At 39.4% G+C, this 20,711-nt stretch overlaps 1 protein-coding gene across 4 annotated transcripts in view; it reads left to right on the plus strand.

Moving 5' to 3' along the window:
• The window catches only part of CDK14 (cyclin dependent kinase 14), a 328,079-nt gene that overhangs the window by 156,548 nt on the left and 150,820 nt on the right, over window positions 1-20,711 (plus strand). For all 4 annotated transcript variants that reach the window (XR_012585470.1, XM_074574642.1, XM_074574644.1 and 1 more), the window contains one exon: window positions 9,082-9,205. Coding sequence is in view for 3 of the 4 variants with exons in the window: in XM_074574642.1 (XP_074430743.1) it covers window positions 9,082-9,205 (124 nt within the window). In the remaining variant the exon portion in view is untranslated. The remainder of the gene's footprint in view (window positions 1-9,081; window positions 9,206-20,711) is intronic.

Here is a 20,711-nt window from a genome sequence, read left to right on the forward strand (position 1 = left end):
GCATCTTTTACTCCATATTATCACGTTCTCAGTAATGCAACTAAATTCATCTTTGTGTTTTGATGCATTTGTTTTATAGCTGAATCCATTTTCTGTAACTAGTGGAACAAGTGAAGCACAGGCTTGCATCTGTCATGCCTGCATTGCTTGTTTGCATTCCTGCCTTAAAAATAAATCTATTAATAAAAGCTGATTTGCTTTTCAATTAGTGATGCTGCATTGAGTAGCTGTAGTCTTTTGGGAAAAGCACCCTTATTTGTTTTCTCTCTTCTTTCCTCTACTTACAGTGTTAGAGGTAATACTGATTTGTATGAGCATTCAACTTCAAAAAAACATCTTTGACAAAATAAAAAGATACTTGCCCCTGACCCATCATTCCTCAATCCGTGCAACACCAGTCTGAATGACAACATGGTTGTCAACCAGACAAAAACTGTCTCTATCTCTTAATCACTCTCAAAATCTTTTACTTCAGACAACTTGGAAGGCTCCTATAGTCAACTATGACCAGAGGGAGAAGGAACTTCCAGTTTGTTCTTATTCCATCTAATATTGCTACTCTTATTTGTTCTTCTCCCTCGGCACCTTTTCTCTTGCCAGGACCAAAAAGCGTAAGAAGAAAGCAGGCCCTCTTGTTGAACTTTGCATGCAGGGAACAGGAATATTCAGCCTTCTCCCAGGAGCCTTCAAGACTTCAGCTCTTACCCATCTCAATTCTGAGCCTTCCTTGCTCCTACGAAGCAGGGCACAGCAGTCTTCTATGCATAATTGATGGATATTTTTGAAGGGAAACCTCAACCAACTAAGCCCTACCCCCACCACAACCTTTAAAAATGAGTTTTATCACTGTAATATTGAGTCAGAGAAAACAGTTGACTGTCAAGGTCACATGTAAGATATGTGGCAAAGTGTGGAGTGGAATTTGGTTATTAAGTTTCCTAGGACAGACCAATAATCTCTAAAAAATATGCTTAAGTTTCTGCAAAAAAACCGTAACTAGTTTAGTCTTAAAACTTCTGCAAAAATAGCTTAAAAGAAATGTAATTGATAGGAACTATTGAAACATATGGGATGGTGCAACACTGTTCTGTGCTAAATGCTCAAGAAGAGATCAGTCAACTTTATAGCACTCTAAGTTAAAAAAAAATTAACAAAAATCCCAAATCAGATATGATAAAACTATTGGATTTATTAAACCAAAGTTTTATTACTGGCCTCCTTAACAAGATGAAGTGCGCACTGAATTGAAGATGTTGAAATACAGTGTACGTTATCTGATGTTATCAGAAGTCTCTGGCACTTAATCACTTGTGGTATTAATTTATTCCTCTCCACACTGCAGTACTGACAACATTGTCATTAACTAATGGTTGCAGTTTTTAAAGTTGAATCTGTTTTTGTGAGGCGAATAATTTTGGCACTTAATGATTACTGTGAAAATTAATAATCTGAGTCAAAGCCGTAGGGTAGTTGTCATCTGAAGTCTTTGGTAAACATAAATATTTATAATTGAACTGATTACAGTTTTAGAATAATCTGAAGCACAGAGGGTAGGGAAGCATTCAGAACATGGAAGGATTAGGCAGCTCCTGTATCCCATCCACGTGAGGCTTACTGTACTTGAAGTGCAGCTGCTTGAACTTTGGCAGTAGCAGGGCATTGCGCACTGGCTCTTGCTAAGCAGTAGCTCCATTCATTATTGGTAAGATATAAAACCAGATGCTTCTTAGTAAAGCATAGTATCTGAACAGTATGATAAAAATGCTTTGGGTTTTAGGTTACAGTTGTGTTGTTGATGTAGGCCTCCCTGGTGGGCTTCTGTTTTCTTTCCATCGTGTGACTGTATAAACATCTGTGGCGTGGACAAGAGGTTTGTGGTCCCCTTTTTTGTGGGAGATGAGTGTTGAATCACATGGCCAGTCCTGCATCCATATGTGACAAATGTGTGATTACGTGATGTAGGGGAAGCTGTGGCATGTAAGTGGTGTGTAAATAGAGGTGTCTCACCAAAAGGTTGACTGGCATAGACTTGTGCACAGGAATTGGGCAATTAAACCATGATTGTATATCCAGCTATGATGAATTTTCGTGTCTTGTTTCACCTATCATATTGACTCACTGGAATCTGGAGAAAACACTCTTTTACTCTGAGGTGCATACCTACTATGGTAGTCCTTTTAATTTTATCGGTCGTTACTGGAAGCAAATGTAACTAATATCATGCCTTTGAAATCTGTCTCCTACTCGCTGAAATTAGTGATGCCGCTGATGTAGAGTTGAATTAAAAATACATTTCAACAGACATGCTAAGGAGGAAGCGATGCTGTTTAATGTGGTTGAGAAGTTGCTATTTTTCATTTCTCAGTCAGCGAACAAGCAGGTGTAGAGCAGACAGAATAATGTTATGCCAAATTAAGGTCGTCTTTTACACATGGCATTGAGAATTGATTATTTAAATTAGACTTTTTAGTTATCAGACATTAAATATGGCATCAGCATTTCACTTTGTCAGTCTTGTCACTTAAAGTAATGATTTGATAATATGCACAACTGTGAACAGTAAATGCAGAATCTTTATCAGTGTGTTAAAATTCATGCTAGAAGAATGTCACTTTCATATCTAGTGTGTGTAATTTATTGTCTGATGATCCATATGGTTCACATATGGCAAAAAAACATGCAAATATTGTAGGGATGAAGAAAACACTTTTCCCAGAGTCTTTAAAATTGGTGAGGCACCAGTTGCCACCTTGACCTAGTTCAGCATGGAACTGAATTGATGAAAGTTAGAAAAGGAGATTTAATTGAATTGAATTTATTTTTACTTTTGCCATTCAGGAGAAAAAAATCTGAAAGAGTCTTCCACTTATTCAACATCAGCAGACGACTATAACAGATCATAAGGGAGTGTCTTTATGCTCAGTTAATTAAGCACACCTTCCTCATTGCAAATGACTGTAGTAGTACCCAGAGGGGACAGAAAATGATTAAAAGAACATCAAAGAGAATAGAAGTTAGCAAATTAACACTTTCCAATCTCTTTACTTTGCACTTCTGCTGCAAATAAGTGGAAAAATCTGTATCTTTTTTAAAAGTAATGATACGATGTGCATTCACAGTGGTTGTAATTGTGTGCATTTCTGTGTGACATTGTCTTTGGTAAGACTCTCACATAAGGAGTGCAGGAGCAAGTTAGAAACCTTTATAAATGTGTTTTGAGTGAATTATTTTAAATTTTTTTTGGAGAGAACCCGGTTGGTTCCAGGGAGGCCAGATAGGTGAACCTTTTATTGAGATAAAGCTTATTATGATCATGAAAATCACTCTGATTCAAATGACTAGTAATTTTTTATTCAGATAGGATCCTTTATTCCTAGGGATGCAAATTCATCTCAAGTCAACACTTTATTCCTGGAATTTCTTCTTCTGACAATTTAAGCAAGAGAGTCTACAAAGCTTTGACCTAAAAAGTCCAGTATTTCCCCAGGACATTGTTAGGAGTGAAAAGTTGGATTTCCTCTCACGGGTATTATCCTGGTTGGGAGGAGTGAAAAGAATAGCAAACCAACAGTGAGAAAAAAGATTATGCCTGATGAGCTTTTGACATGCTAGCAGAAGTCACACAGAGACATTTCTCATTGCTTCTGTGATAATACATACTACCAGGTAGTTTTTTCTTATGTTAATGGTTTAAAACAAATAGATCTAAAACTCCCAAACAATCTGGTAAACCAAAATGTAACTGAGTGTTGTGGTCGGTTGTCTTTATTTCTGTCGTGGTTTTGGCCAAATCGGCCAATGGCCGGCAACAGATGCTCTCCCCCAACCTCTCGTACACGGGGAGGAGGGGGAGAGATGAAGAGAGATCTATGAGTTCAGAAGAAACTAAACTACTTTAATGAAATACTAATAATGAAATAAAAAGGAAATAATGAAATAGATACAGTATATACAAAACTGTATTAAGCTCCCAGGATGACATCACCGGCAGGCACTGGGGAAGTCCCAGGCTGGACTCAGCAACGGGTGGGAACTGGGTTCCACAGATGGAATCAGGAACACACGGATCAGGATCAAAGGCAGATGAACAGATAGGGTCCTCCTCGGACATCAGCCATTGAAGGAAGAGAGTTGACCCTTTGATCCCTCAGCTTTTATACTGAGCATGGGGCAGCTGGGATGGAGTACCTCTGTTCGTCAAATTTTGATCACCTGTTCTGTCCGCTCCTCCCTGCAGGTGGGACACCTCTACGCTTTTCTGCTTCCAACCCTCCAATGGGGCAAATAACAAAATTAGCTGACCTTGGTTGTTACAGCAATAAGTATAAGCATGACCCTCTCTGCGTACCGTTCCTTGGCACAAACTCTGAACGAACCATTTTAGACGCAACATGCTGTTAATTTCAGAGGGTTAGAAGAGGCCTAGCTAAGAAATAAAATTACTGGACAGAAAGTTCGTTCTGTTTTACCTCAAACCAGGACAATTTCCAAGGCTGTGAGATAGTACTGTGGGGATTTATTACCTCCTTTTGCCTTTGTAAATAGCCAGTAATTCATAGAAGCCTGTAATATCCTGTGGATGGTAGGGAGAAGTAGACTGGTTGCAAGCATGAGGTGAGGTGTCCTCGTCTGGGTTTCTTTTACTGGTATTTTTATATTTGATGGCCTATTAAGACTGAGTATGATGTCGATTAATGCTGAATATACACAAGGGGAATTCAGATGATACATACAGCAAGCAGGAGAATTTGTGTTATCATTGATGAGTGATAATAAAACTTGTGCAGTATTGTGTATTACTTTTTGAAAATAACTATGCTAATACAACAATATGAGCTTCCTAAAGGACTGGCACATTAATCCAGTCTTGCTTTTAGCTTTCTTCTCAACTGATGTGAACTCCTGGTCCAGGTTAGCTTAGCTCCATTTGCAGTCCCTCGCTTCAGAGAGAGCAGAGACGAGAGTTTTGTGCATCTTCTGTAGACTAAAAGGTTCCATGTAGCTTCCTACTTCTGTATCTAGGGCCAGGTCCGTTATTCCCACAATACAACACGTGGTAAGGGAGTTCAAATGCAGGAAAGCATTCAGAAATCCTTCTCTGCCATCAGGGAAAGACAGTTCCTGACTTTAAAAAGCCTCCCACAGGCCTCATTAGTCTGTTCTCTTGGGCAGCAATTTTCTTGTCATATGAGGTCCTTGATGCCTCAGCAGACGCTGTGTGGAAATGGTACATCTTCTGGAGAATCTCTCTGTGCATGTCAAGAGTTTCTTTCTGCTTTTCACTTACCCCAGTATCCTTTGCCAGAATCTCTCTACTATCCCTGGGAATGGAGAACAACTATGTGGAGTCATCTGAGCACTTCTACACAAATCACCTGTACATGAGGAGGATCCTTTATCATTAGACCGATCAGAGCTTTCTGAACCTAAGTCAGAAAGTGTTAATTCCCATCACTGCCACGTGTTGGATGTGTTTTGCATGGCCTGTGTCAGTGTTTAGTTTATAAGCTCATTTGGATGAGAAGAGCTCAACATCCTACGTGACATTCAGAGGCCAACAAGATAGTAAAGCATTCTGCTGCACATGAGCCATCTTGCAGCTGTTAGATGTGTGTGTGTGATGGTCTAGGTTGTACACTTACCCAGACCCATGAAAACCACCATGAAAGCAGGGCTATTCCTCCAGGCAGCTGGCAAGTCTCTCAGAAGATGTAATTGGTTTAAACAGGCATTTGGTCAAATGCTGCATGTAGCTCAAGTGGCTATCCAGGCCTTATACTTGAAAGACTATGTAGGTGCTAATGTTTTTGTGTACTCGACTCCTTTCTCTTATAAGTTTTAAGAACTGCTAATATTCTTTTAATATCACAGTCCACAAACCCCAAATTAGCTTTGACCTGCATGCATTTTTCTCAGTGACAATGAAAATTCTTCATGAAAATAGGTTGCTCATTAAAGTGAAAGCTGCATAACTGTTAGGGGAAAAAAAGGTATTTTTTTTCATGGCTATAATAAATAAGCAGGGCCTGAAGCACAAGTATTAAATTTCGTTTGGTCTGGATATAAAGTTGAGACTCCTAATGTAAAGCCTTGCTGAAAACCTGACTTTTAGAGGCAAATCCCATTCCTGTTTTCTGTCTTTTCCAACTCTTATCACAATGACCCTTGTCGTTTTGCGAGTCTTTCATTTTATCACCAAAACCTCTATTCTTACTAATAAGCTACAAAGTGTACACAAATGATGTCCTAGTTTGTTTATTACGGGTTATTTGACACTTATACAGCCTTGTGTAGGACCGTGCAAAATTAAAATTGCTAACATGGAAGCTCAAGAATCAGGCATCTGTATCGTTTCTACCCTCACAACCAACCCGTTGAAATGCATATGGAATTTGCCATTGACTCCTTTTAGAGTTTTCCTCTGGTTCACAGGGCGACCATCCTGTGCCCTTGGGGAAATGGCAGTTCAGTTGCTTGTTCAAAATGCCCCAGCAGAAGCCCCAGGCTGAGGTTTCTCACAGTGATCAGAATTGAGCAAGCTGGAGGAAGGAGCAAGTAAGGTCAGAGTACGACCATGATAGGTGGTATGCTGATTTCAGATTGGATATACAAGTACGAGGTGACGGTACCTTATCTAGCATTCATTTCTGTCCTTGTGAAGGCAATGCAGATAGCTTTGAAGGAGAATGGGTTTCTGGGAGAGGGCTTTCCTCAAAGACGGGGGGGGAACTTGGCTGTGAGAAGGCAGAAGTGTTTCCTGGGGTGTCAGAAATGGTTCTTCCCAAATGGTCTTTTCTTTTTGTGGAGTGGGGAACCCTTGAGAATGGAGAGCTTCTTCTACTGTTGTCTCTTCCCAAGCAATCCCAAAGGGCCTGTGATTTGCAGAATGCTCTACTGACAGGTGTTAAGCTCATGTTTTCACTTAAATCTTTTCACATTTAATAGTACCAAGGAAAAAAGAAAGGTGAAGAGGAAAAGAGAAAGCAACAAAACAATGGCTGAGTTTACCCTGTAATGAATTCAGGGAGACTTTTTCTCCTTCTCTTTCATGTTCCTCCTCCCAGGAGGCAGTAATTGATATAGTGTATGTGAGTGAATTAATTGACTTTTGTGGAAGTACTGGATGAGTACAGCATGTCTACAAGTTTGGAATAAAACTACGTTCCAAAGCTGTCCTCAAGAGTAGACGTTTTTTCTGTTTAGCTAGGAAATTGTTGTGTTTTTTTCTTAGCATGTTGTGTCAAATCACTTGATTCTTTACATTAAAGCCAAATGAAAGCCCACATTAATAAATGTATTTTGAGTTATAAAGATTACAGTGCTGTAAGATAACATGATAATTGAAATTTCTTTGCATATTTAAAAATAATGTTTCACGTTAAATGCCATTGATTTAGCCTAGCAAACTGGATATTTTCTCTATCTTTTTATTAAAAAAATACTAATTTTAAGGCATTTAATAGAATTTAGTTTATATTTTAAGGCTGTAATGAAAGCTGTTTCTGCTTCCTGCCCTTATTAAAATAGTTTTTGTGTACCATGAGTTCCATTTTAACCACAATTCAAAAAGGAATGTGCATGTTACTTATGACTTTCCTGCTATTCTTTCATTTCTGTATTTTGCTCTTAGGCTTCCTCAGCACATTGTTAGACCCAACCCTGGCAAGAAGGTGATTGATATGGCTCTTTGTGCCCTGGCTAAATAGCTAAACATACAGTGTATTGTGTCTGCACTTGGGAAAAAAATGAAATGCAATTAAATTCATTTCAACTTTAGTAACATGACATTTCTGTTTCTTTCATGTCAGCCTTTATTCTCTCCTATAATCAGATTTTGTAACCCCTTTTATAATGTCTCCTCACTTCAGCAGTCACTAAATAGGATGCTTGTGTTGCAAGTTAATTAGAAATTCTCATGTGCCCGAGTTGACTTTTCCCAAATCTTTGGTGTGGTTTCCACAACTTCCGACAGAGCATGTTTCATCGGCTGCTGAGCTGTGACAAACAGGGTCCACTCTTGAATCCTTCATGTTTGGCTTTGCAAAGGGTTGTTGTGTTCCCATTTGGAAACTAGTATTTCTTAAAATATTTCAGGCAATAAGAGGGGTCCGTATATTTGGAGAGATTTTTCAAAACTGCAAAGAAAACTCCTGGGAAACTATCGTTCACCCTTTGTGTTGACAAAATCCATGAGGGTGATGCTTACAGCCTTTCACAGCAGGTGCCAATAAGAATGCAGGAGAATGATGGGAGAGGAGATGAAAAGGGGAGGACAAAAGATCTCCATCATCCATCTCTTTTGTTCATAAATGTAAATTACAAAAATACACAATATCAATGCTTAGCTCTAGGGAAAGCATTTGTAGAGTCCAGTGAAGGGTTAAAAGAAACATGGGAGATGAGTTAGGCTCCTGTCTGAATCTACCTTAAAGTCTATTATAATTAGGTTTCAAAAGTAATCTTTAGGTTCCGTGAGAATTACTATTTCCTAATGAAAAATACATAAGCAACTCCAATTAAAAAAAAAAACAACAAAAAACAACAACTTTGAAGGAGAAAACCTATCACACTTGCACACTTGCAGATTTCTTTGCGTACACAGACATTATTGTTATATTATTAATTTCTTCTTTGTTTTAGCTCCAGTGTCCCATCCCCCAGCCTTATCTCCCCATCCCTATCCACCCTGTACTGTTGTTTCCTATAATTAGTGAAGATACACATCTGTCTTCAGGCTACCACCTAATCTCTAAGGCCATATGGGTAAATGGAATATAATTATAATTTGGTAGAAATTGAGCCGTCTGCACATGGTTGTATTGCTCTTGTTCTTTTTAAAGCAGGCAAATTGAATCGATGATATAGTAGGGCTCGGAGGCTGGGGTTAGTCCTTGCAAAGTACATATATTTTTTAGATGGAAATTTCGTTGTGTTAAATTTGGGTGGGAATTACACCAGTTTGGGAGGAATTCTGACACAATGTTACCACAATATGCAAGCACCCTGCATATTGTGAAGAAATCACCTGTGGTTATATGCAAAATATTAACAGAGGTCATTTTTTGTCCCCCTCTTTTTCAGTTATTTTTATTTCAGTTGCTGCGAGGACTGTCTTACATCCACCAGCGTTACATTTTGCACAGGGACCTGAAACCACAGAATCTTCTGATCAGTGACACGGGGGAGTTAAAGCTGGCAGACTTTGGTAGGCAAGCAGTTAATTACAAGTCTCTTATAATGTTGTAGGAATGTCAGACAGATGGTTCCATTGATTTCTATTCCTACCACCCTATTCCTTAGACACACCTTCTTCATTGTAGATAATTGCACATTTTTCTCCTGAGCGAAGAAATTGATTATGGTCAACAACATGCTTGATTAAAAGGGAGCAAGTGAAAAACAAATATATACTCCAGTTCTCACCAGGAAGGTAATGCTGAAAGTATTTCAGTTTTATTTACCATGAGACCTCTGAATTAGAATTCAAAACCTTTAAAAAGAAACGAAAAAAAAAATGTAGAGACACCGGAGGAAATACAGACTATATGAAGAGTACAGTCACTTTATGGAAGCAGCTCTAGGGTTGTGGAGATCTGGATTAACTTTCATAAAATGGTCATTGAAAGAGAATGAAGGACACAAGAATAAATATGCCTTCTAAAGAATAAAGGAAGCGAGGACCACCTGGACTGCTTTCAGTATCCATTAGGCCCTCATGGGGAAGCTTTATGTGGAGTATAAAGTCAGGGGAGATTGTCCACTGAAACGTTAGCCTTTTTTTCTGTTATTTAATTTTTTTTTTTAATACTTTCTGTTGGCTCTACCGGGGCAAGTACTCTTCCCTCTGAAAACCATTATGAATGCAGATGTGGAAAATGGAAATATTTTTCTTCAGTGTTTTTTACAAAATGTTGTAGGAATTTTTCTTTCCTGTAGGTCAATTTCTCAGCTACTGGTTCCAGCAGAACTTCTGAAGTAAGCTGAAAAAGTGACCTATCGGCTTTTTTAAAATGTCTTTTATTTTTATGACTGCTATCCACATCAGGCTTCACATTTCATGCACAGCAGTAATGAGGAAGCCTTATGTGCTAATTGGCAATTTCACTGTTAATGCAGTCATGTTTTTTTGTCTTTTAATTAGCATTATTGCAATTAACAGCTCAGTGTGTATTTGCTATGCTGGAGAAGGGAACAGAACTTCAGGTGGACACAGTCCACAGGAACTTGATTGGCCTTTGGATTGCAAGGCAATTAGAGAAATAGTATTAGAAACAATTATTATCTGGTTTTACATACTATTTTCTGTTGCTGTTTTTCAAAACTTGGAAGATGGTAGAAGTATTTTAAAGATATTCTTAAAAAAACCCATTCCTGCGTGTTGCATTTTGCTATGAGATTTCATCTCTTAAATATATGAAACGGGTGAAGCATTAAGTGTTTTTGTAGCAAAATATGAGTTAGTCCTCTCTTGAAGGTGGTGTGCTGTTTGAGATGACTAGTTTTGTTGTATCACTTGTATGTATAAAACACTATGAGCTCGTCTGACTTCCAAATATCCCCATATTTTAAGTCCTTCAAGAAATTGTGATGATGGTGCTCTAGCTTCCGTGGATACCGAAAACTCTGTAGATGATCTTACAAACTCTTTTGTATGTAAAATGTTTCATATGGTGGTTTGTTTTTGGTTTTTTTTTTTGGGGGGGGGGGGGGGGAGTTGCTGAAGCTCTGGTGGCTCAGGAGAGGGAAGCTGCAAATTTTTCAGCTGTGTTTTTAAGAAAACAAAAGAAAGCCAACTTTCAGCAGCACTGTTAAATGCCTTGCTGGAGGTGTGAACCAATCAATGAAATATCCAGCTCAGACGTAGGTTGACCTCTCTCTGGTTGTGATGCCTGAGGTGGCCGTACAGCTGAGGAAAGGGTGGAGCATTTGTTTTTGCCCTGCTGTAGTAGGAAATATAACCATCACTTCTGGTGAAGTTATTGCCTCACTGCAGCACTAGGCTAAATATCCCAGTGATGACATCAGAGGCAGGATTTTCCTACCTTTGTGTTGGTGGGAATTTAAGGTTGACCACTGTGTATTATTTTGAGAGTTTAGAGACGTGGAAGTACAACCAAAAAGAAATACCCAGCATTAGACATATGAATGCATAATATTGTGGAGTGGATTTTTTTTCTCTTGTAAGTTTGTCCTGACCTAACAGAAACATCTGCATAATCTACTCTTACACACCGAGGGAAGATTATATATCTCAATTTTTTTTAAGCTATATTTTCTTTCATGGCTCACGACCTCATAAAATTGAAAACCAGATGGGTTAAATTTCTCTTCTGAGAAGCAAGATGAAAAATTAGAAGTGATGAGGTTAAAGTCTAAAGGGTCGTGACCTCTTTCACTGGAGGCATGAGAAATGAGAGCACACCCGTGTGCTCTCTGTCTGTACCCCTGTGCATATTTACTTATTTAAATGCTGTGTTATTATAGCCCATATTCTGCCTTCCCAGTATGAATGGCTCTTCTTAAACAAGATGTAAAATACATTCCTCTTTCTCTTTATATTTGTCTCCCACGAGTGACTAAATTGCAATAATGCACTTGGAAAGGAAGTCAGTTTAGATTGTATTTTTGATTAATTACATGAGGAGCAGTTATGGAAATTAGAGAGATGGGTGTTTTGTTTCCAAGTGCACTCAAGGCAGGAGAGAACCTATCAAGAAATCAGTTCCTGTCAGAGAAAGGACTGACTTTGCTAGCACAATAAATATAAAATCCTAGAGCAAAGGCCTTTTGGTCTCTAAGGACAAGACCTTCAGATTTTGGTTTCATAAGTTTACAAAAAATCAACAGCGTGACCAAAGTTTTTCATTTGGCATCGAGTTTATTTAATCTCCTCAGTGTAGGATATCAAATACTTAAAAGCAGGCTGTAGTAGATCATAGTTCTTGAATAAACAAGGTAGAAGAAAGACTATTCATGCCTGCCAGTGCATTGCACTGCGGCTGAAGTGGAATCTTTGAATAACCGTGGGCATGTGTTTTTCTACAGCACGGCTCCCAGACATAGATACTCCACTCTGTGGGAGTGTCTTTGTTCAGATGAACGGTGGTTTGCTTTTCTGTTCATTGTGCTATGGCTGCTAGGAAATGAACATTTATGAGAAGCCTCAGCAGTCAGATGAAAAGGGAGAACAGAACATAGAGGCTTTATCAAATTAAAAATGGATGAGCTATAAAAAATGGCTTTCTTGAGAAGATATAATAGGGGAGGCTACATCTTGAATAATTGTTGCTATGAAAAATAGTCCTTGAACTCCATTCCTGCATTCTTTTTTCAATCTAATTAAAATTCCAGAGGAAATTAAAGTATATAAGGAATTCTCCTTATGGAATGATTAAATAAGTGCAAGAATTATTTTTGATCCTGTGGTGTGAATTTGGCTAACTGTCTATGGGTTTGTTTATATTCCCCCGCACATATGTCTGTCTTGAGTAGAAAAAAAGTATTACAAACCTTTAATGAGTAACATCATAAGCAATTACAAACTTAAATGAATAGAGCCTTGTTCTTGATGCTAGTTACTGTACAGACTGGGCTGCATAGCTGTTCCTTAGCCTTTAGTTAGTAGGTTAATTTTTCTTTTCATGTTAATTTTTTCTTTTCATGTTAGTTTATCTTTTCACGTTAGTTTTTCTTTGCACTGTAAGCAGATGCATTTGTTTGGCCTTTGGATGTGTATTGGCTTAAAAAAAGAAAATCTTTCAGCCTTTGTTTAGAGAAGCCACTAAGCAGTTCTAAAAGCAAGGTATGTTTCTAGAATAAATGCATTTATTATTATTTATACATGTGGGAATGGTTCAAAGCTGCACCACGGGAGCTCTAGTCTGGACATTAGGAAGCATTTCGTTAGTGCGAGTGTGGTCAAACACTGGAACAGGCTTCCTAGAGAGGTGGTTGATGCCGCGACCCTGTCAGTGTTTAAGAGGCATTTGGACAACGCCCTTAATAACATGCTTTAACTTTTGGCCAGCCCTGACTTGGTCAGGCAGTTGGACTCAATGATTGCTATAGGTCCCTTCCAACTGAAATAGTTTATTCTATTCTACTAACTGTAAACAGTGTCAAATGGCTGTACTGCAGTGGACAGGAGCATGAACTCAAAGGTCAATCACTAAGAATGTTGTTTTTTTCAAGAGTTAGTTGCAATCAGGTGGTTAGTAATCTAAGCAAAATAGTGATTTAAGCAAATATGTGATTTGTATTCATATTGAACAGTCATTTAAGAATTATTTGTTTATAAGAGGTATGTATTATAACCAATGCCATATGTCATTTCAGTGATTGGGAATTGGCATTTAGCTATTGTGAATGCTGATGTAAATGAAGATTGGCTAATCAGTTATGTTTGCATCCAGATTCTCATACTTAATAAGCTCCATCTCAAAGTCCCTAAATAGCTGATGACAATCAGGTAGGAGGTGGATTCCACCTTCTGTGTGGGACTTTCCAGGAAGGATTTACTCTTTCTGTGCCTTGTTTCTTATTCTCTGTCACAAAACATTTGCTAACAGCCTAATATTCTGACTCTTCCAGGGACAATGTGGACATTGAATCTGATCATAGTATGGTTACTTCTACATATCCTTTAGTTGCAATAATTTTGTGCTTTCTGAGTTAAAAAATATATAATTATACTTATTAGAAATTTTTTGGATAAAAAATTCACATAGCTTTAGAGGGTAGGCACTTGACATCACCTTTCGATGCATTAAGAAAATCCTCAGGGCATGGGTGTAGAGAACAAAACTTTTAAACTTGACTAGGGTGTGAGGCAGTTGTAGTATTTCTGAAGCTTTAAGAGAAACTGGCCAAATTACTGGTAGGGCCCTGTCCTGCTTTATCTGTGAGCTGATTAACCTGCATCTGAAGATTGTATTTCAGTGGATTACTTATTTGTGAAACTTCCCTGCAGCTGCCTTTCCCATTTGTCTTTTCTGCTAGGCCTGCAGTACAAGTGAACTGCACAAAGTGGGTGGATAAGAAGTTTGAAGACCTGTTTGGTCTCTATTTTGGATTGTGAAGTTGTTATAAGTTCAAGTACCTCCGCGGTAGTCACATCTTTTAAGTGGGATGCCATTCTTTTTAGTATGTACACTGACCTTCTCACTATGCCATGGCTCCACGTGGCTCCAGGGCCCAGTGTATGACTATGACTGTGCAAGGTACCTGGGAGGCAGAAGTGCAAAATATGATTTCAAAGTATGAAACAGCAGGTCTAGAAGGTATTATTAGCTTGACTATAATTTGCAAGGATAGGAAAACTTGCTGATTTATTATTATTATTGTTGTTATTATTATTAAGACTTGAATAGACATTTCCCCTTCCCTCCTGTTCTCTGCCCTGATTTTTATTGGTTTTGGTCCTTAAGAAAAAATCTTCAAACTGCAGTAACATCACAACAAATTCTAGTGTTGTGGGCTGAGTGAGAAAGAGTACTAGGAATGTAGTGCTTTAGTGCTTGTTCCTAAAGAGAATCGCTCTTTCTCATCTGTGGGAGTGGGCTTTGGAGAGAAAAACAGCACAAGAATCTTCCTGGAAATATCTTTGCTTTACTCTCCCAAATGACACTGACCCTGAAGCTTTTCCTGTCAGCTTTTTGTTGTCTTTTGGGATCTCCTTGGATAGGGAAGGAGCTGCAGGAGGTCTGCATTGTGGTGGAAGTCCTGCCTTAAGCTTTCAGAGTTTTGTTATTGTAAAGCCTTGTGATGCAGTAAAAGAAAGAATCAAGTAAGTGTGATTGAGCCATGCATCCTTCTAGATACATAGGATGATTAATAATAGATAGCAGGAGCAAAGAGGCTTGAGGTTTGTAATAAAGAGAATTATACTCAATGGACTTGCATTTTAAAACTGCAGCTGAGTATTAAAGAGGATGTTTCCATGAATTTCCATATAGATTTTTCTGTGGGGAGCATGTTGGGGATATGCCACAAGGGACAAGACTGTTGCTGTATAGTTAGTTTACTGTTAAAATGATTAAAGATATGTTGACAACTTGAAAAAAAATCAGTTATTTTTTCACAGTAAGAATCCCATAAGGAATTTCTTTTTAATGTACCATATAAGATTCATATGAAAGGCTGGATGGCATAAAAGATTGCTTGCGTGCGTAACTGGTATGTTTTTCTGTGTAAATGCTCCACAGAGTATCAGTTCTTGAAGATGGTGGGGAGCTGTCACGGTGCCTGAAGAGCTGGTACTTTATATTGTCAGTGATGCTTGATGAAATTGTTTGCAAAACTCCTCTGAGAGCATCTCTAGTTATATAGGCTGGCTCCCTCTGGTCTTCCTGGCTTCATGCAAGCTTGAGGAGCAGCGAGCCGTGGCGCAGTGGCCACCTGGCATTCGGGATGAGCTGCAGGAGCCGCCTGGGTCACCTCTGAGGCAGCTGACCCACGGCGGGTTCCTGCTGCCTCAGCAACAGGCCTTGTCGGGGCTGTAGAAATGGTGGAAGCTGTCTGGATTTTTGTTATCAGAGGCTGCTGCTGATAAAGGGAACCGGTTTATCCCAACTGTAGGTCCACAGGCTCCTCTAACACCCTGTCTGGATTGAACAGAGAAAGAACAGGGCATTTCTCTCCCGTATTCCTGTGAGAGGTTGCTGTTTCCCCAGGTGCAGCCTGGACCACTCCGCTAACAGCCTTTGAAATCTGAAGAATTTGTTCTCATAACCCCAAGGAAGGTCAGTAATGGGTTTCTTTGAGAGCTCTATTTGTATTAAATATCAAGACATGAAGACGACTTCAGTGACAATGTCATGAATAAGTTGAAAAAAAGGAAGTGGGAACCTGGAGAGTGAAACCTGAACTGCTCAAATCTGAGCTGGCTTGCAGGTCTTTGTAAAACACAGTTATTTCTGTAATTAACTGTAAATACAGTGTTTTCCATTGAGAGCAGAAGCTGATAATGCTGTTCACGGTGGCAGCTGGGCTGGAGGCCTGGAGCAGCAAAGCAGACGGTGTTCATTTGTCCTGGCATAACCTCGATCACACACTACCGAGTCAGTGGAAAAAGCCCTTTCCTTCCCCGTTGCTTTCTAGATCCAGGGAAAGGGAAGCCAGAGCTTAGAAATGGAGCTGGTAGGTAGCGAGGGGACCTTCAAATCTTTTCTCTTGGAGGAAGGATTAAAGTTGTAGGCTGCAAAGGCTGTGGGTACTGTGGACCCAGAGACCCATGGCATGCTGCTGTGTTAGTTATTTGCTTTCTCAGGATGAAAGCCTTTCCCTCCAACCCCAGACCTTCCTTCTTAGTTTCTAGCAGTATAATTGGCTGCTGTCAGGGAGTAACCAAAGCTGCCTCCTTTCCCTCCCGTTGCTGGCATCACGTGCTGTGCTCGTGACCTTCTCTCATCTTGCCCAGATCTGTGGTGAAGAGGGAGAGGAGATGCGTAGGTGGCAGGAAATTTCAAGCGACAGCAGTGCAAAGGGGCAGATCAGATTTCTGGCATTTGGGCTGAAGAATTCCTCTATGCATTGTTTTAAAGGTGGAGATGTAGGAGAATGTGTGGTCTAGTGCCTCCATCTAATTTGCTTCATAGATCTAATGGTTTTATTGAGGTATCGGGTAAATCTAAATCAAAAATTACCATTGTGAGAGTTGATGCAGGAAGAGAACCTTATGGACAGAAATTGAGTTTCATATTCTATGGAGAAAGAATAGATTTGACACAGGTTTACTATCTGGAGACAGCAATTTGCAAAAACTGAGAGGTTCTGTTTTCAACTAAGACTTACACAAAGTAGAGCCACACTGAAATTTTCTCCATGTCAGTCTTCATTGATTGCTTTTTAACAGTGGAAATTAAAATTCTTTGAATATACCAGTCTTTTCAGGTATTACTAAAGTAGATTCTGTAACTTAAACTCTTCTCACTGAGCAGCACTGTGAAGGATTATTAGCTGAAAAGGAAATTTTTAAAAAAAAATTTTTTTAAACCATTAAGGAGCTTGAGATTGGTGTGACTCACTAAACGGGTCCCCTGTTAAACACATCTTAGATTACTTAGGGTTCAGTCCAGTTTCCTTTTGTTACAAGTTAGAGTTATATTGAGCCTTCAAATAGGAGGAAAGCATCTTAATTACCCATTAAGGGCAATAAAGGAAGTTGGTTATGACACCATTAAATCAACTACGATGAAAAATCTGTTTCAGTGTTTTGTACTTAAGAAGAACATGGGATTTAGATGTCATCTGTACTGCAGCTAGCTCAGCGCTGACTGTGATCTTGTGTTATTATCAGAATCATGATTTGTTTCATTGTCATGTATTCCCCACCGAAGTGTCATGCAGGCTGTTAATCTGATAATTGCGCAAAGATCATGGAGAACTGTGATCTGCTCTCTGTACAAGAGAGATCCATCCATCCAAATGAATCTGTAGGTGTATTTAAAATCTGGGCAATAATGACTAGTGATTTTTTTAATTGAAAAAAAAGCCTTATTCAGTCACGTGACAATGTTCTCCTATTAGTTTTAAATGAGAACATTTTCTTTTCCTACACATCTTGCCTCTTTTACAGCCTTATTCCATAGCCTTTTGACTACTGTGGCTACAAGCCCCTGAGTTTAAAATATCGAACTTTCTTTAAAACTTTATTGTTCTGAAACTTCTTTGCTTGTTTCTAATATGGAAAACAACTACTATGGTCATGGTAGAGCTTTCAAATATAGCCAGCCTGGTTATCTCATAGTACAATCTTTGCTTTCATGGTCTGATTGTGGTTTTGTTTAATGTTTCCTTATTTAAGAGGACACACTGTATTATATAGTGAGAAAATGACGCCAAATTTTAAAATAATTTTGATTTCATTAATGTGTTAATAGTTATGCAGATTTATTTTACACAGGAAGTAATCCGCTATGTGGAAATTAAGGGATAACTGGAAAAGGTGTGGATTAAAGAAGAAAGAATTCATCATCAGTCAGAACAAAAATATTGATATGCAAAGGAAAAGATTATTGTGAACAGAGACAGGCAGTTCATTAAGAGAAATGTGCCATTTAACGTGATATGAAATAATTCCGTAATTAAGATGGCATTTTAAAGAAGTGATAGCTGTGTAATTTGTAACATCATTTGTTTTGCCCCAGACAGTTTAAAACGTTACCTTACTGCAATACAGCCACTTTCTATCTAGGTAGTTTTTAATAATTTATGCAGGGTTTTTCCTTCCTTCTGAAGGACATAGTGCTGGATATATTAATATATTTATAGATGCACAATCTGTACTGATGTAAATGAAAATCACGCTTGCAGGTCTACCTGCATTAAGATGAGAATTTCCCCTGCAGCAATTGGCCTTCATGATAGCCAGAAGAGGTCAGGCAGTGCTTGTCTTAGTAATACTTAACACTTCTCCAGTGACTTACGTTTCCAAAGAGCTGTACAAATAAATGTTAACTCCACATAGCTACCCTTATGTATGTTACAAATAACCAAACTTCACTTGACCTCTTGGTCTTACAATTTGAAAGACTCAAAGTTACCAATATTAAAAGTGGGAGATCAGGAATCAGCAGCTTTTTATCTGCGTGATGTGGGAACATTAACAACTGCTTTGCATGGAGAGGAAATGCTGCTGCAGGGACTTTTGTGTTCTGTGGTAGGGAGAGTGGCTGGTTAGATCTTCACCTTGTTAAAGGTGCCCAAGCTCTCCTTCAAGGTCAGTTCAGCTTTTCCCACCTTTCGTGTTTATGGCCTATAATACGTCAGATTATATAGCAATTTTTTTCTGTCATCACTGGAAATAAGGTAGAAGGAGACTTTTAGATGTCATCTCTTTTATTCCCACCCACAGCCATGAACATACTCATATCCTTCTTATTCCAGCACTTTTAAAGTCATTTGGAGATCAGTTATATTTGCTTCTGTGGCTATATTTGTTTTTAAGGATATTTCATTGCAATGGTCTTCAAGTTAGGTATTAACTGCAGTGGATTGATTTGATTCTAAAAGCAGATAGCAAGTACGAGGCACTAGAAGGGAAAAACACTTTATGTCAATACTTAACCACTGGTTTTAAGATCTGGACTCTTCAAGCAGGCTGGAAATTTGGTTCAGCTTTGAACTGTCTGTAGACCTTAAGAAATAACTAAATAAAAAAAAAAAAAAAAAAGTGTCAGGGGGAGGGATAAGAAAAAAAGGCAGTGGCTCACTGAAATGTGATGTATAAACGCAAATGCCTAATTGCCTAATGTTAGCGTCTTGAATCTTTGGCAATTCTTTGCCCATTCTGTCTGGCAGTGCTCAGGATTACTGCCAGGTTCGCTACACAGTTTGCAGGATGTGATGCTGAATGAGATGTGCTCACCTGTACTTATAATTTGCTCATACATGCAAACTTGAAATGGTAAATGGTTTAAATAAAACATGAAAAGTTTCAAACGTACTAGTAATATGACAGTAGTATTTTGTCTGTGGTCACAATACTGTTAGGGATCCTTTGCTTAGAATCTGCAAGTAGTTTTTATCAAGCATTGCACGGAGAAGTACATTTGTTATCCTTAAATTGAATGAAAGAATAGATAAAAGAATGGCTTGGTTTCAGTACTAACAAACTGTCACTTGTTTCATTCAGTTACGATACAGGGTTCTGCAATTCTACTGACTTTCATAGAATCACAGAATGGTAGGGTTGGAAGGGACCTCTAGAGATCATCTAGTCCAACCCCCCTGCCAGAGCAGGGTCACCTAGAGCAGGTCGCACAGGAACGCGTCCAGGCGGGTTTTGAATGTCTCCAGAGTTGGAGACTCCACCACCTCTCTGGGCAGCCTGTGCCAGGGCTCTGCCACCCTCAAAGGAAAGAAGTTCCTTCTCATGTTTAGGTGGAACTTCCTATGCTCAAGTTTGTGCCCGTTACCTCTTGTCCTGTTGCCGGGGACCACTGAAAAGAGCCTGGCCCCATCCTCCTGACACCCACTCTTTAAGTATTTATAAGTGTTGATAAGATCCCCCCTCAGTCGTCTTTTTTCCAGGCTGAAGAGACCCAAATCCCTCAGTCTTTCTTCATAAGAGAGGTGTTCCAGTCCCCTAATCATCTTGGTAGCTCTCTGCTGCACCCTCTCCAGCAGTTCCCTGTCCCTCTTGAACCGGGGAGCCCAGAACTGGACACAGTACTCCAGGTGAAGCCTCACCAGGGCAGAGTAGAGAGGGAGGATGACCTCCCTCGACCTGCTGGCCACACTCTTCTTGATGCACCCCAGGATGCCATTGGCCTTTTTGGCCACAAGGGCACATGCTGGCTCATGGGCATCCTGTTGTCCACCAGGACTCCCAGGTCTCTTTCAGCTGAGCTGCTCTCCAGCAGGTCAGCCCCCAACCTGTACTGGTGCATGGGGTTATTCCTCCCCAGGTGCAGCACCCTACACTTGCCCTTACTGAATTTCATAAGGTTTCTCTCTGCCCAACTGTCCAACCTGTCCAGGTCTCTCTGTATGGCGGCACAGCCTTCTGGTGGGTCAGCCACCCCCCCAGCTTTGTGTCATTGGCAAACGTGATGAGGGTGCACTCTATCCCTTCATCCATGTCATTGATGAATATATTGAATAGGACTGGACCCAGTACTGACCCCTGGGGAGCACCACTCGTCACTGACGTCCAACTAGACTCTGTCCCCCTCATCACAACCCTCTGAGCTCTGTCTTTCAACCAGTTA

This window comes from Larus michahellis, chromosome 2 (assembly GCF_964199755.1).
Source record: "Larus michahellis chromosome 2, bLarMic1.1, whole genome shotgun sequence".
Classification (NCBI taxonomy): domain Eukaryota; kingdom Metazoa; phylum Chordata; class Aves; order Charadriiformes; family Laridae; genus Larus; species Larus michahellis.